Here is a 16,637-nt window from a genome sequence, read left to right as displayed (position 1 = left end):
AGCCGTGTCTTCAACGTTTTCAAACAAGTACACCTAAAAGAGTAAAAAAACAATCACTAGCTCTTGTCTAGGTCAGGAAAAAAAATGCCAGAGTTCTCGAGACATCCTCTCGCGTCAGGGGCATCGACTTAAGCCATCAGCGTTGCCATGGAGTACACCCTTTTTGTAGCGTATTTCAAACGTATATTGTTGCAAAACGAGGCTCCAACGCAGCAGGCGGCCGTTCTTAGAGGACATGGTCTGTAGCCAGGTGAGAGGACAGTGGTCCACTTCCACAATGAACTTGCTTTCGGCAATATAACAAGCCAGCTTCTGGACTGCCCAAACCAAGCACGCACATTCCTTTTCGCTAGCGCTGTAAACCTGCTCGCGAAGGGTGAGTTTCCGGCTAACATATAGGACGGGATGCTCTTGATCCCCCTCATCCCTTTGACTAAGAACTGCCCCCATGCCTCTATCACTAGCGTCGCATTGGACTATGAAAGGCCTCGAGTAGTCCGGTGAACTAAGCAAAGGTTGGCTCGACAAGGCCGCTTTCAAAACGCGGAAAGCCTTTTCTTTCTCCTCATCCCAGTCGACCATTTGGGGCTCGGTCTTGCGCAACGCGTCAGTAAGAGTGCTGGCAATGTCGGAATATCTAGGGATGTACTTACGATAGTAACCAGCTATTCCAAGAAAAGCCCGAATATCGGTTTTCGTTCGGGGCTGGGGAAAGTCTCGCATAGCTGCCACTTTCATTTCAGAGGGACGGCGATGCCCTCGACCGATAACATGCCCGAGATAGAGTACCTCTGCTTGTGCTAGCTGACACTTGGGCGCCTTTACCGTTAAACCTGCTTCGCGTAGGCGTGTCAGTACTGCTCTCAAATGCGTCAAGTGTTCTGGCCAGGACGAGGAAAACACGGCGACGTCGTCCAAGTAAGGCAATGCGAAGTCCTCTTGACCACGCAAAACCTTATCCATTAAGTTGGAAAAACAGTAAGGCGCGTTCTTTAGGCCGAAACTCAACACTTTAGGGCGGAATGTCCCCAATGGTGAAATAAATGCAGCATACCGGCTCGCCCTCTCGGTAAGCGGCACCTGCCAGTAACCTCTCACTAGGTCTAGCGTTGAGATAAATTGCGCGCTGCTTACCCTCTCGACGCGTTCCTCAATGTGGGGAATTGGGTATGTCTGATCCTTGGTGATGAGGTTTGACTTACAATAGTCTACGCAAGGACGCGGATCTTTGCCGGGTACCTCCACGAGAATTAACGGGGAAGTGTAATCACTTTCACACGGCTCAATCACACCCAATTCCAGCATCCTGTTAACCTCTGCTTTTATTAGCTCAAGCCGGCGAGGTGACACCCGATACGTCTTAGATCTTACCGGTTCCGACGAGGTAAGCTCTATGTCATGAGTGAGGACGGATGTCCGGCCTGGCTCGCTTACAAATCTGTCCTGAAACTCGGTCAAAAGACCACGCAATTCCTGCTTCTGCTTCGTTGTTAGTTGTGACTTTGATACTAAATCCTCAACTCTTTTCTCGATCGGGACTTCGTCCGATTCGGGAGCTAATTCAGGGATTTCTGCCGGAACATCTTCCGGAACATTTAAAGTCATGTTCACGATGGCTTCCCTCCCTTTGTAGGGTTTGCGTAAGTTGCTATGATACACCTGGTGTGCCTTACGACTTCCTGGTAATTTTACCACATAGTTGGTGTCAGACAATTTTCGAGTAATTTCGGCCGGGCCGACCCATTTCACTTCAACCTTATTCTTTTGGGAGGGCCTCAACAACATGACCCTGTCTCCTACAGCAAAGTGTCGTGCTTTAGCGGTCCGATCGTAGTAAAGCTTAGCCTTCTGCTGTGCTTTGGTCATCGCACTCTCGGTCAGTTCTTGGGCTGTTGTTAGACGATCCAATAAGGTGAGGACATATTCCACTACTACAGGATCATCACCCTGACCTTCCCACGACTCTCTCAGCATACGAAGAGGAGACCGCAGTCTGCGGCCGTAAACAAGTTCCGCTGGCGTAAACCCTGTTGTCTCATGTGGTGCAGTTCTTAGTGCAAACATCGTTGCAGGTAAGCACATTTCCCAGTCAGTTTTCCGTTCAAAACATAAGGCTCTTAACACTCGCTTCATCACGGAGTGAAGCTTTTCTATCGAGTTCGACTGCGGATGGTAGACTGAACTATGCAATAATTTCACGCCACACCGCTCTAGAAAGGTTGTCGTTAAGGCACTCGTGAAAATGGTGCCCTGGTCTGATTGTATCTCGGCAGGAAAGCCCATCCGGGCAAACACGGACAGAAGTGCGTTCACTACTTCGACGGAACTTAGCTCTTTTAGCGGGACCGCCTCTGGAAATTTAGTAGCTGGGCAGATTAAGGTCAGGATGTGACGGTAGCCTGAAGTTGTCTTGGTCAAAGGCCCTACTGTGTCAATTACCAACCGACGAAAGGGTTCCGTGATTACGGGTACCAGCTTCATTGGAAATTTCGCCTTATCTCCCGGCTTACCCACTCGCTGACACACATCGCAAGATTTTACAAACCTCTCTACATCTTTAAAGCATCCAGGCCAGTAGTATTCCTGTAAGAGACGATTTTTCGTCTTCTTTACGCCTAAGTGGCCTGACCATGATTCTCCATGCACCAAACTAAGCAAATCCTGACGATACGCCTGAGGTACGACTACCTGGTCAAATTCTACTCCTCGCCTATCTAGATATTTTCGATAGAGTATGCCGCTCCTCTCTTGGAATCTCACATTTCGTTTGGCGATTCCCTCTTTCGAACTGTCCTGGAATTGCTTAAGCGTTGGGTCACCCTTTTGTTCGGTTATTAATGAAGCGGGGCTCACCTGCAGCAGCCGACTGAAATTATCCGAAATTGGCATGACACACAACTCTTTTGTAGTTCCTAGTACCTGGAATGTGTCACCCTCTGTGCTATCCTCTGTGCTACCAGGAATCGGCTTGGGAGCAACGGCATTTTCTATTTGCTCGGTCAACGAGGCGTAATTGACCCCTTCCAATTCGGGAGGAGGTTCAACGTCGCCTTTAGGAATGGTTGCCTCCGCGACTACGGCTTCTGCAGCCTGTTCTCGCACAAGTCGATTTGTTACCGTGGTGTCCAACTCGCAACCAGGCCCGTTGTCGATTTGAGGCTTGTTTGCCTCAGTGAATGATGCTCTCGCAGCTAGCGCACGTGCCTTCGATCTAGTCAGTGCCTGCACTATGCCTTCTCCCAACGTTAGACCTTTCTCCTTCAGCATTTGATCTGACTTATTTGAAAATAAGTAAGGATACTGAGGGGGTAGATATGGCGATACCGCGGCTTCTGTTTCCAATGTTCCAAATGCGCCTTTAAGGACAACTTTAGCTACGGGAAGGCACTGACTGTTTGCTTCTACGGCTTGTCTAATCCAGACACAGTCTCCTGAATACTGTCACAGTCTCCTGAATACACAGTCTCCTGAATACTGTTCACGGAGAATACTCCGTGAATACAGTCTCCTGAAGACGGGTGAACTACGTCCATAGTGGCTACGGAGTCTCTAAGAACCCGACACTGCTTGCCGTTCACGGTAAGGTCGTACATATAGGGCTCTAACAACTTCATGTTCTCGTCGGCTTCATTTATAGATAAAAAGGCCACCTTTTCTTTCGGGCAGTCTTTCGCGAAGTGCCCTGTTTCGTGGCAATTCAAACAAGCAGCCGGTTTTCTCGCCTCAAATTTCCTTTTGCTTGCCTCTGCCGACGCCCCATGGTTAGATGAATTGTTTTCCTCACCCTTTTGTGCGAGACTTGTCGGTTGTTTTCTAAACGGCGCCTTATTCGGCCGTAGGAATTTTTCCCTTTTAGGCTCGCTGTTTGCCCCGAAGGCGCGGCGCGTAACGAATTCTTCAGCGAGCTCTGCGGCTTTTGTTACGGTGTTCACGTCTGGTCTATCCTGAACCCAGAACTTCACCTTTTCTGGTAACCTTTGATAGAATTGTTCCAGACCGATACACTCGAGCACCTTGTCATGATTCCCATACGCCTTTGCCTCTTTCAGCCACTCCCCCATGTTGGCCATTAACTTGTAAGCAAACTCCGGGTATGAATCATTGCTCTCTTTTACGGCGTTGCGAAATTTTCGTCTGAAACCTTCCGCTGACAACCTGTATTTCTTGAGAAGGCTCGACTTTACCTCACTGTACTCGTCGCCCCGCCGCGGTGGTCTAGTGGCTAAGGTACTCGGCTGCTGACCCGCAGGTCGCGGGTTCGATTCCCGGCTGCGGCGGCTGCATTTCCGGTGGAGGCGGAAATGTTGTAGGCCCGTGTACTCAGATTTGGGTGCACGTTAAAGAACCCCATGTGGTCAAAATTTCCGGAGCCCTCCACTACGGCGTCTCTCATAATCAAATGGTGGTTTTGGGACGTCAAACCCCACAAATCAATCAATCAATCAATCACTGTACTCGTCAGCCTCCTCTTTCGTGAGGCGCGCGATTACTTCTGAGGCTTCCCCCGGAAGCAGGGACAACAAGCGTTGAGACCATGTATCCTGGCTGAAACCTTGCCTTTCACAAGTTCTCTCAAAGTTGACGAGGAACAGCCTAATGTCCTCCCCTAGCTTGTACGATCTCATTAGGTCCGTCATTTTGAACCTGACCCGCTCTGCTGTACCGGATGCCTCGCTGCCTCCTGTTCTACTATTATGGCTAATCTCTAGCTCGAGGCGCTTCATTTCAAGCTCGTGCTTTCGCATCTTATCTGCCTCGGCTTCTGCCGCTTTCCTTTCGGCCTCGGCCGCCTTTCTTTCGGCCTCGGCCGCGGCCGCCTTTCTTTCGGCCTCTGCCGCTTGCCTCTCCTGAATCTCCTCGACACATTCTGACAGCTCGTCATCCTCCGCCCCCAATGCGAGAATCGCCTCTATCAGCTCTGGCTTTCTTTGAGAGTCCGACACCTCCAGATTTAACTCCCTTGCAAGAAGCAACAACATGGACTTTCGCAGGGATTTCAGATTCATGGCTGCCTCCAGTACCGCTGTCTCTGTTCCACAAAGATTCCTGTCCTGCAACTAATTAACCTTGACGGCAACGACAGCTCTAGATACCTGCCTTGCCTCAAGTTTTCCGTTAACTTAGTCTACAAATAAAGCTTCAAAAGCTCTTACACGGAATCCTGCCCTGTCACTGTTAACCTTGACGCCACTGACAGAAAGAGCTTAACCAAGCTATCACACAATTTCTGCCTGACGCAAGTTACCTGTTAACCCAATGACCAAGACAGCCCCTCTCTACCAGCTTTTACTTAACACATAGAGTAAATGCCTGGTAAAATTTAACAGAGAAAGCCGGCACTCACCCAGTTCGCAGTCATGTCTCCGGCGTCGTGCCTCTCAGAAGTGCCGTTCGATTCCCTCTGGAAGTCGATGAGCTCGTGTCCTCCTTCTCCTGTCGTCCCGTTGTTGAACTTCGGGCTCACTCCGTCCAGTGGTCGCTTTCGGGGTTATCGGCATCCCGCCGCTGCCATCCAGTTGTTGTGACTCCGGGTCCTGCCGGTCTCGTTTTCGGTAGCTGGCCCCGTCGCAGGATCCATCGTCCAACAATTCAGCGAGAAAGAAGCGCCCGAACGAACAACAGAGATTTATTTACATGTGGAGAAGTGGTCAACTGACCCAAAGAGAGAAGAGTGCGTGTGATACAAAACGTCTTCGGCATTTTATAGCGCCACGTTGTTGACATTGGGCGCCTTGTCCGCATCGTCAGCCAATACGGTGTCGCCGGCACCTCGGCCACGAGGGAGGGGAAAACACCTCTCACAACACAAGGAGCGGCACAACCCAACACGAGGTCCATATATGGTCCCGGCGCCCCAAAATGTTACCAAATATGGTCACGAACGCACAGCAGACCCCGTAGCTCTCCCGGCGAGGAGGAACCCGAATGGGGAGGTGGGGGTGGACGACACCGTCAGGTAAAGAACCGGTTCTCCCCCAAACTCTCCCTGCTTGGCTCCCCAGGGCCGGTCGTAACACTCCCAACTTGGATTTAGAAAAGTGTCTTCCTGTGAGACCCAACTACTAACATTTACTAACAATGTGTTCATAGGTACTGATCTTAGTTTCAATATAGTCTGCATTTTTTCTCAATTTCGCCAAAGTATTTCACTCCGTATCACATGAATATCTTCTTTTCAAGCTAACTAAACGAAATATGGACGCCAACTTATTTAATTGGATCAAAGCTATTCTCTCAAACAGAACACAACATCTCACTGCTAACGATCATTCCTTCGCAGTTTCCTCTGTTAAGTTCGGTGTACCACAGGGGTCTGTGCTGGGACCATTGTTGTTTCGTACCTATATCAATAACCTCTCTCATGCTGTTGTTTTCAAATGCGATGAATTTCATAGCGAACTTCGGTGACTTTGAGCATACCTACCTACCTACCTACCATACCTACCTACCTACCTACCTACCTACCTACCTACCTACCTACCTACCTACCTACCTGTTTATCTATCTATCTATCTATCTATCTATCTATATCTATCTATCTATCTCTATCTATCTATCTATCTATCTATCTATCTATATATATCTCCGTCCATCTGTCTGTCTGTCTGTCTGTCTGTCTGTCTGACCACTTACGTTTGGGTGTTCTCGTGATTCCTCCTCCCCCCCCCCCCTTTTACTTGGCGTGAACAAAAATTAGCATTGCAGGGAAAGATGGTTTGACAAATATGACGCGCTGGTCAGAACATGAATAATGTCACATTCCTGTCGCATACGTCGTCAAGCACTTCTTGCCAAATAGTGGCACATACCCACGAGTGGGTATGTGCCACTGGTGTGCTTGTATGTGCCACAGGTGATTGACCAAACACTCAACCTAGACCAAGAGCAATCCTGTATCGTATTAGATCGTTTTGTGTACTATGAGCCGAATAAATGATCGAAATACCCTTAGCAAAAACAATCGATCGGCAGCCCAAGCAAGAACTCCGTGCTATAGTCACAAGAACACGCAAAGACGATTTTATTACAGTACGGCCAGACCTCGGATAAACAGCTGCCTCACTGTTTACAGAATGTCGCTCGGGCAGCAGAGCAAGCCATTGATTCACCTTGTTTACATTGCTCACTTGCTGCTTCGACGGAGTCATTCCAGGCACAAACAGCTTAATGTAAACGTTAGCGATTCTTTCCACCTTTCTTCGTTAACTAAATGTGGATAGAGGCTTGCGATAGTTGTTATTAAGTGATTTGCATCATATAGGACTATTTCAGAACAGTCACATAATAGGGCATCACGTAATGGCTCGATGATGCCGATGTCTTCTATGGATCGTAACGTCCGGCTGTGGTATGCTCCATATACGAACAGTTGGGCCGCATGAATCTGCTCTCTGCTTTTTCATCGGTGTTACAAGCATCGATATTTCGCAAGAGGATACCCACAATATATTCGATTCAAAAATAAAATAGATAACAAATTCCTAATGAAGTAACAAATCACGTGAAGTGTTATCACGGTTTTGAAAATGACAAGAACATAGTTAATCTTTTACATTTGCTTCTGAAGGAGTACTTACCAAGAATATAATAGTACTGCGCTATAAAAAAGACGTATCACTTGGCCCTTTATTCTTAAAATGTCATTTTCACATCCATAACTCTCTTTAGAAAGTCGCATTCTCTGTTTTTTCAAAGAGTAGTTGGATGTATCACTCACCTTAGAGGGTCACACTAAATATTTTTCGGAGAAGCATACGCTTCACTTCTCTCCTAAAGAGCGCCAACTCTATGGCACAGCCAGCTCTATGGAAGTGAGCTTCAGTGAACCTGGCATCATTTATTTGACAAGAAAATGATGTTCATGTTCAAAGCTAATTACTTTCGTCTGCTAACCAGAAGGCTGCGGCTTAGATCCCAGTCGTTAAGGTTGCATTATAACAGAAGGGAAATGTTTGAAACGCGCGTAATTGGTGATGTAAGTTCACGTTGAAGGACACTTACACTGTCAAAGTATCTTGAGCCCTCCACTGCACCAGGTTTCGTAATCGTATCAAGATTGTAATACATAAAACCCCATATGTTGTTATATTAAGAGACAGGCATGATCACTTCGGGAGATTTATAAAAAGAGCAGCTGTAGAGAACGAACTTGCGCCCTCTGATTGAACCTCAGCGTTCACGCCTGCCTTGGTTTCTCGTGGCGTCGTTGTCATTTACAGCACCCTCTACAGTGGTTAGCTAGTTATAGTGCTTCACTGCTAACTATGTGAGGTCACGACAGTGTATCCCAGCGGTGGTAGTCACTTTTCGAACAAAACAAAATGCTTAAAGCTCATGTACTTAAATTTCGGTGTTGTGGAGCCCCAGGTAGTCGTAACACTCGCAGTTCTCCACTACCACGTGTCTCCTAACCATATCATAGTTATGGCACGTAAAAACAAAACAAAACAAATATTGTTACTAATTAAGTGGGTGAGGTTCCAGGTGTTTGAATAATTACCTGCGCACAAATGTAAAACGTCGAGCAGTTGAAAGGATTGGGCAGTATCGTGGCTGCGTCGTTGACGTCATCCACGGGAGGACAGCCGAGAAAATACTGTCCGTTCGTGGTTGGGCAGAAGGCGAGGCTTATCGCCAGCAGGATGGCGCTGCTAACGCCGTTTCTCCTGGAAGAGAAATGTACGAAGGCATGTTCTAATTGTGCAACTACACATGCGCGACTCGCTAGGTAAGGTGCCCAATCTGCCTATCGACGACAATGAAACATTATATGTGCAGAATAACAATTCCATGTTTCATTGTACGCACAACCCAACTGCTTGAGCTCACATGATTTGCGACAGCTTACTGCGACGTTTCAATGGTTTATAGTATATGCACGCCTGTGCTGTCAGTCTCAGAATTCACTCGTCAAACTGTTTGTTAAGCGCTCAAAGTAATATATTGCTTCAGATTGATTTGATTGATTTGTGGGGTTTAACGTCCCAAAACCACCCTATGATTATGAGAGACACCGTATTGGAGGGCTCCGGAAATTTCGACCACCTGGGGTTGTTTAACGTGCACCAAAATCTTAACACATGGGCCTACATCATTTCCGCCTCCATCGGAAATGCAGCCACCGCCGCCGAGATTGAATCCCGCGACCTGCGGGTCAGCAGCCGAGTACCTCAGCCACTAGACCACCGCAGCAGAGCTCTTCTTCTAATATGACCACTGATATCCTTCACGGGTGGTATTGTAGGTCGTAAAGGCGTGCTGACGTTAAGGATGCCCTCCGTATGGTCCACAGAGTGTACAACTTGTTCTCGCTTTTGTTGCACCCCGGAAACGCGTTCTCGCCAAGATGCTCTTTCCTGCCTTTTCTCTGCGGGTCGTTCAATTAGCGTTCCTCAGAAACGGTGGTTGGTTTTGGAACCAAAAGAACACATACGCTGCGAAATATTGTTACTGCATGTTATTGTTGCGCTGCATGTGTTTGCCAGAAAGTGGTCCGCCACTACCACATAGAACATTACGGTTGGTTTAGCAGCAGCCTCAGAGTTGCCGACGAAATTCACCAAGCCGCTCAAGTTTTTGGTGTAAAAACACACGAACATGAATCCCCACGCCAGAGTTATCTTTTTTAGACACCACTACTTTAAGCGTATCTGCAAAGAGAAGGTGTGTTGGTGGACCAGTGAAGCCATGACGAGTAAAAATCTTGCTGCGAAGAACACCGGCACACGTTGTATGCTATCTCCTCCCAGGTGTAATGTTGAGAAAGCTGAAGCATTGTTTATTATGAAAGAGATAAGTAATGCTTACTAGTGTATCATTTTTTCGTTCTTTACAATGGGTCGTATGTTGTATGTATAAAGAGTGGCGTCATGTTATCGCTATCAGCAGTGGTGTGTTAGCGTAGTTGTTATGCATCAGAGGGCTGACCATTAATTCTTACTAATTTACGAGTAGGAGGGTTTATTTCTCCAGCACCTTAATGCTTATGTGTATAACCTCCGTCGGAATTTAAGGCTTCACTTGGATGCATAAACAAGTGGCTATTTCTGCGAATTTTTCTTCATGCCGTGATCCCGTTTAACAAGGCTAAAGAAAGAATAAGCGCAACAGCAAAGAACTTGTTTCTACTGTGCAAAAGAGGCTATTTCGTTGACTTTAAATAAACAAATTTATTTATAGCCCAAAAAATTGCACGATTCAGTAATACGGCTAATTGATCTGTATGATTGCTGACTACATGACTTCCTTTCAAGGTAGACCATATCGAGGCCTTTGAATTACCGTTCGATTATAAGTTTACACATTGCACCAAAGTTTGAAGAAACAATTATAGTCAAACAAATTTATTCTTTATATTCGCTTCGTAATATGTGCTTAGAGAGGTGGCCTTTCAATCGAACCAGCGTAGGGATAATATCGAGTATAAAGTATGAAGCATGCGAATGAAGTTACCGGCGCAAGCGAGTTATTAAGTTATGAGGCGAAAGGGCAAATAACCCATGGAGCGCAATGATTCTCTCCAACAGCTGCGACACGTGTTTGAGGCAACTGAGATCTTTCACTTTCACACTTACGCAAAATTGTGGAAAACCACAAGTTACGTTTTGCAGTTATGACTGCCAAGATTCGCGCTTGGAGGCTTCCATAAAAAATTATAAAGGTGCACAGGTAAAGATGACAGCAGAAGCGGTGCAAGACAAACAAGACGAAATAATCTTTATGGTGTCGCTGCAGCAGCGTACTGCGTCAAATAACGCTTTAGGTGCTACTATTTGCACAAATGGTCGACAATTGTGTACATTTTCAGTGCAACAGCCTCTACACAGCAATGAGCCTAATAATTCTCTTTTTTTATCTATTTACGCATTTATTCATTTACTTTACCGCCAGGGTGCATAAAGGCGTTAAAGAAGAGAGCAGGTTATACAAAAACAGAAAGCAGCAAAACAGAACTTGTATTGATTGATTGATATATGGTGTTTAACGTCCCAAAACCACCATATCATTATGAGAGACGCTGTAGTGGAGGGCACCGGAAATTTCGACCACCTGAGGTTTTTTAACGTGCACCCAAATCTGAGCACACGGGCCTACAACATTTCCGCCTCCATCGGAAATGCGGGCGCTCTAGCCGGGATTCGATCCCGCGACCTACGGGTCAGCAGCCGAGTACCTTAGCCACGAGACCACCATGGCGGGGCTTGCATATACAAGGCATTAAGAATACATGTTCGCACAACACTAACGTTTTTGCAGGATCAAAGTATAATCGGCGACTGCAGTCTTGAATGATGACGCGCCCTCGAAGCAGACAATCTAGAGGGCCACCGGTTGTTTGTTATAAAAGAGTTTTAAAAAACATTAGTGCGACACAGAGCAATACTGATGATAAAGACGTTACAATATGTATGTATATTTTGAGCTCAGTTCTTGTTTCGGAGAATTATTTCGGTAGATTATTTTTTTAAAGAGACATAGGAGAGAAATTTTTTGTTCGCAGTCACAAACACAGTCCAAGATGTGATTTAAAGAGTGAATATCAGCGGCATGGTCTTACAGAAGAATATCGGCTTCAAATTCTAAAAAAAACAGTCATTTGGTCTATTACAATATAACACTTTCCACTTCACTCGCTGACTACAAAGTTTAGAATGGCTATTTGATTATTAAGCACATGATTTCTCCAAAAATGGCGCTCAAGGGAGAAGGACGCACGACGGATGCCCTTTGCCCTCCAGTACGCTGCTCATTATGCAAACGAGATGTGTCCAGACAAAACGCTTAAACATTGTGCACCACTCACATGTTTTCTGGTTACGCCCCAAGTCCCGCGCGGATGTTTCTCAGCTCGAAGCAGGATCTGCTCTTATTTGTCACCTCTGATGAGAGCAGCTATAAACGTGTTGGCGTTGTACGAGGATTCAGCAGATAAAGGAGGACCCCCTGGCTGTGTTCTTGTCCACTCGACGCCCTGTAGGTTCGGGAAACAGGCAGCAATTTCAGCCAGCTTGTGTTGTTTTACGGCGGCTAACGAGCAGCCTATAACTGATAAAAAGTGTAGGCGGTTCTCAGTGAGGAATGTGGCAAAGACAGAGGGAGCACGTCAGACGACGCGTAGGACCACGAAAGTGGAAACTTCGACAGCAACATCAAAAGCTACAAAAAATACAGCCTCAGCGCAAGGCCTTCATTGAAAAATTCGGCACATCTCACATATTTGCGAATCGATGTCATGCGAAACATACGAAGGAAGCGTTACAAATTGACGCTAAGCATAGGTGCAACTGTTATACACAAAGACACGTATGTTGAGCAGTCTCATATGTTTCATAGGACGATTTTTTTTACATTGAGTATTGGTACCAAGAGAAGCATGGATATTAGCAGCACCATAAACGGTAAGCTGAGAAGCAGCGCTTCTGGTTGCGAGGATGGTGACTATAAATGGTGCAACGTAAACCGATTTCCCCAGACTGAACTCAATGTCAAAACGTCTTCCACAAATGATAAAATTGTGCCCCGCCGCGGTGGTCTAGTGGCTAAGGTACTCGGCTGCTGACCCGCAGGTCGCGGGTTCGATTCCCGGCTGCGGCGGCTGCATTTCCGATGGAGGCGGAAATGTTGTAGGCCCGTGTACTCAGATTTGGGTGCACGTTAAAGAACCCCAGGTGGTCAAAATTCCCGGAGCCCTCCACTACGGCGTCTCTCATAATCAAATGGTGGTTTTGGGACGTTAAACCCAACAAATCAATCAATCAATGATAAAATTGTCTTCACTCTTTTCCCGACGACCTTAAGACATATTGAGAACGACACAGCCGTTTTGACCCGGAAGCGTCTTTTCGAGTGCTTTTTAAAGAGAACAATTTGTACACAAAAAGGTACTGCCAGAAACAATTTGGGATGACAGAAGCAATGTACTGAGCACTTAGATATTTTTCTCGAGGCTTTTTTGGATCACGTAGATGCATAGCATATGTAAAAAATCTTGTACGCCCCTTGTTTTGCACTGTTATGGCGTATTTTCACCTGGTTGCTTCAGTTCTAGTTGAAAACTATTTCTCCAATACCTTGCTGTGCAAGGTGAGCATATATGTCAACAAATAAATGAAGAAACTATCAACTTTCTGATTTCATTTTCTGAAACACTTCTAGTTATCCAGCTTTGTTCTCGAAACAGGTACTTCAACACATTCGTTTTAAATAGTGTCTTTTTAAATTTGGCCGCCTTAAAATAGTAAGTATACAAAACAAAAACTGCGCGAAACTGGTCCACATAAGCACTTGAGCATAGTAAATATACCCTGCTGTAGCACGTAATAAAATGCTTTCCGCTGACTGCCATTCGGTGCCGAAACGTTCTGGATCGTCAAATAGCCAAGCAATTCCAAGTGAACTGACTGTGTAGGTGGGATTTTGCAAAGACTGTTATTTAAACACACACACACACACACACGATCTTACTGACCGTGCAAAAAAGGAGAAGCGAAATACATTGTTAGCATGATGAAATTCTTCTAACTTGAATCTGTGTTTGTGTCACGTTTTTCTTTCAGAGTAGTATGTACCAAATTACATGGCATTGGTCTTAAAGCTATTCTGTAACATAAATAAAGGAATTTTATTTAGTGTGCTTTTGCTCGGTCAGACAAAGTAGCGAGGCCAGCCACCCCAAGAAGTTCTGATGGGGAGTTGCTATGTAACGATTGAAAATAAATCAGGCGGCTTTTCTGCGTACCCGTTCAAGCGCAGCGATGTTGTGTTTAGTGAGCAAAAATCATGCAGCACTTGCATATTCCAATGTTGGTCAGATTAGACCAGTGTAGGCAAGCAAACGTGTTTCAAAGGTAGATCCCACAAGCGATCTTTTGAGAAAGAAAAATTTATTCATTGCTTTTTTTAGAAATTTGCTGCACATGCGCAGTCCAGCTTAGGTGACTGCTTACCGCCACACCGAAATATTTGTACTGTGAAACGTTTGCTAGTACGGTACTGTTGATACTCTAAGAAAATATAAGTGTTGATTTCAGGTTTGTAATGTTCATATAGACCGTCTTTTCTGAATTTCTGAATTCTGAATTCTGAACACCACTGAGCCGCTTCTTACGGAGAATTACTATATAAGTTTTGTTTGGTCATCTTCAGTTTTGATTGTGTGGCACAGTACGCAATCATCTGCAAACAGCCTAATGTTTAAGTCCACGTGCTTAGTTATATAGTTTGTATACAGTAAAAAGAGCATTGGGGCTATTACTGAACCTTGCGGTACACCAGATAAAAAGAGAACAGTATCAGATACTTGGTCAATGTACTGCGCATACTGGTAACGTTCTGAAAGATAATCTTCAATACAACGCGTGAGTGGTTCTTCTGTTATTAGACATTTTAATTCATAGACAAGCTTGAGCTGAAAAACAAAATTGAAAGTTTTGGAGAAGTCCATAAAAATTACATCTATTTCTAGTTAGCTGTTAGCATCTTTGCAAGGACATGAAGCGTTTCCACTAATTTAGTAAAAGTCGGTAAGCCACTACAAAACGTATGCTGATTAGAGAGTAATGTGTTGTGACTTTTCAAGATGATTTGTTCCAGAATTTTGCAAGTTGTGTACATGTCAGTGATAGAGGCCTGTAGTTAGCTGGGAAAAATGCAACCCCTGATTTATGCACGGGTAATATCTTTGCTAGTTTCCAGTCAGCTGGAAGATGACGAACGCGAAATGACTTTAAATATATGAGCTGGAGGAACTTGCTGACAGGCTAAGCGTACCGCATTAAAAGGCATCTGGAACGTCATCTAGACAAGTGCTTTTCTTTTCGTCGAGGTTTAGCAACATGAATAGTGCAGCCGCCTGCGATATGAGGGGGTCTCTAATCGTGTACCTGCGTGATTTGGTATTAACGGGCTGCATTGAAGTATGCCATTATCAGCAGTTAAAACAGACTGAAAGTAGCTGTTGAAGAGATCGGCTGTCTGCATTCCTCCCGGGGTAGGCAGACGTGCTTTTTTATTATGCTTCACACTTATGTATCGCCAGAATTTTTGAGATGCTGTTTTATTAAAACCGTGTATTGAGTGGCTGAGGAAATGTTTTTTCGCTAAATTCACTTTGCTCTAAGGGGACCTTGACAATGCTGGAATTTCCGACGCAAGACTATTGCGTGGGTGAACTTTCTGATCTTTTGTGGGCCTCTTTATTTACGCTCCATATGAAATATGTCGCTCGTGATCCATGTACTGTGCTTTCTGACGTTCCTGCATTGTTTCTGATGTTTCTTCATTGTGGACGAACATATGATGAGGAAGACACTGTGTCAAAATATCCAGCGAAATTACAAATATGGTGAACTGAGCTGTGTCGAGTACTTTATTATTGCTTCTTTCCCAACACTCGGGCTCAAATGCCTGAAAAACCTGTCCTTAAAACCATTTCTGACTAAATATTGTTCAAATAAAACCTTTCAGCCAACAGGCTTTGTTATATTGTCATAGTCAAGCATTGGACAATGAATGTCTAATGCTACAGAAGGATTTTTGCGGCGTAGCAATCCGGACAATTATTCAAGCACCAGAAAAACGTTTTCGAAGTACTAAGCTTTTAGCATTAAGAACTTGTAATACTTTAGTTTGGTACATACTGCACGATATGCTTTAGAATCACTCAAGAGTCACGTAAGACTATTCGCACAATTAGAGGTCGACTTAACGTGACCACAATTAACCCCGTGACAAGGTCAGTGTCCACGCAGCAAATATCGATCATTATTAGTGGAGGCCGAGTTTATACGCAATAAAAAACGGGTGTTCAACGCTATAAAAGGTGGGCAAAAACTGTTTTAGTCCCCAAAATAGTAAATATAGGCACTATAAATTTGACAAAATTCACATTTTTGACAAAATACAGATAGGAGCTCTGCTTGCGACAGGAAAGAAAACAGAATTGTTTATTTTATGATGATACAAAAACGCCAATGCTTTTGCATAGCCTTGCTAAAATTTTCCCGCGTGGGTTTGCAGAATACGGAGTCCCCTTTTCTTGTCCAGCATGGTGGTATGGGTGTCCACCGTCGAGCAAAAAGCACTTCTGGCTTTCTTTCTTCCTTTTCGGCAAAGCAACACAGTAGTACATTGCCAGCGCTAATAAGCCAGAAGGGTCTTGTGGCGTCATATTAACTTCGTTCGACCACTGAGGGTCAATTTTTCTTATTTCTGTGAACACCTCACATGACCCTTTACTAGATTTCAGAATGTCGAGCAGGCAAAAGGAATGCATGCACAGGGTGCTCACAATCTCGTCGGCGAAGGTTTCATTGCTACGTGGCCCGGGAAGAGGTAACATGTCAGACTGAACGCCACTATACATTTGTCTCATGGGCGCGTGCACCTACATGGTGGAGGCGACGTATACAAGGAATGGTCCTGCGCACATCAAGGTAGTACGTGACACTGCGAGAATCATTCGAGGTGACGTGTGTAAGTTTTGCAATCTGTTGCCTGAATAGAAGCAGGAAAGTTGACAGAAGCATTAAAACACCTAAACGGAATACGTGCGCGTTATTTCTCAGTTTGAACTTCGTATCGAGGAAGATGCGAGACCAAGCTGCCTCCATTTTCGTTTGTGTTGGTGCGATCACGCA

General features: G+C 45.3%; 1 protein-coding gene across 1 annotated transcript in view; it reads right to left on the bottom strand.

The window, feature by feature from the left end:
• The window catches only part of LOC119172434 (uncharacterized), a 35,116-nt gene extending 23,153 nt beyond the window's left edge, over nt 1-11,963 (bottom strand). Inside the window, exons 1-2 of the mRNA XM_037423538.2 lie at nt 11,804-11,963; nt 8,501-8,666 (exon numbers count right to left, since the gene is read on the bottom strand). Of these exons, the coding sequence (XP_037279435.2) occupies nt 8,501-8,666; nt 11,804-11,805 (168 nt within the window). The 5' untranslated portion in view covers nt 11,806-11,963. The remainder of the gene's footprint in view (nt 1-8,500; nt 8,667-11,803) is intronic.
• Nucleotides 11,964-16,637: the final 4,674 nt, after the last annotated feature.

Source organism: Rhipicephalus microplus, chromosome 4 (assembly GCF_043290135.1).
Source record: "Rhipicephalus microplus isolate Deutch F79 chromosome 4, USDA_Rmic, whole genome shotgun sequence".
NCBI classification, from domain to species: Eukaryota; Metazoa; Arthropoda; class Arachnida; order Ixodida; family Ixodidae; genus Rhipicephalus; species Rhipicephalus microplus.
Note: the sequence above shows the minus strand (reverse complement) of the source record. Positions and strands in the feature narration are given on the sequence as shown.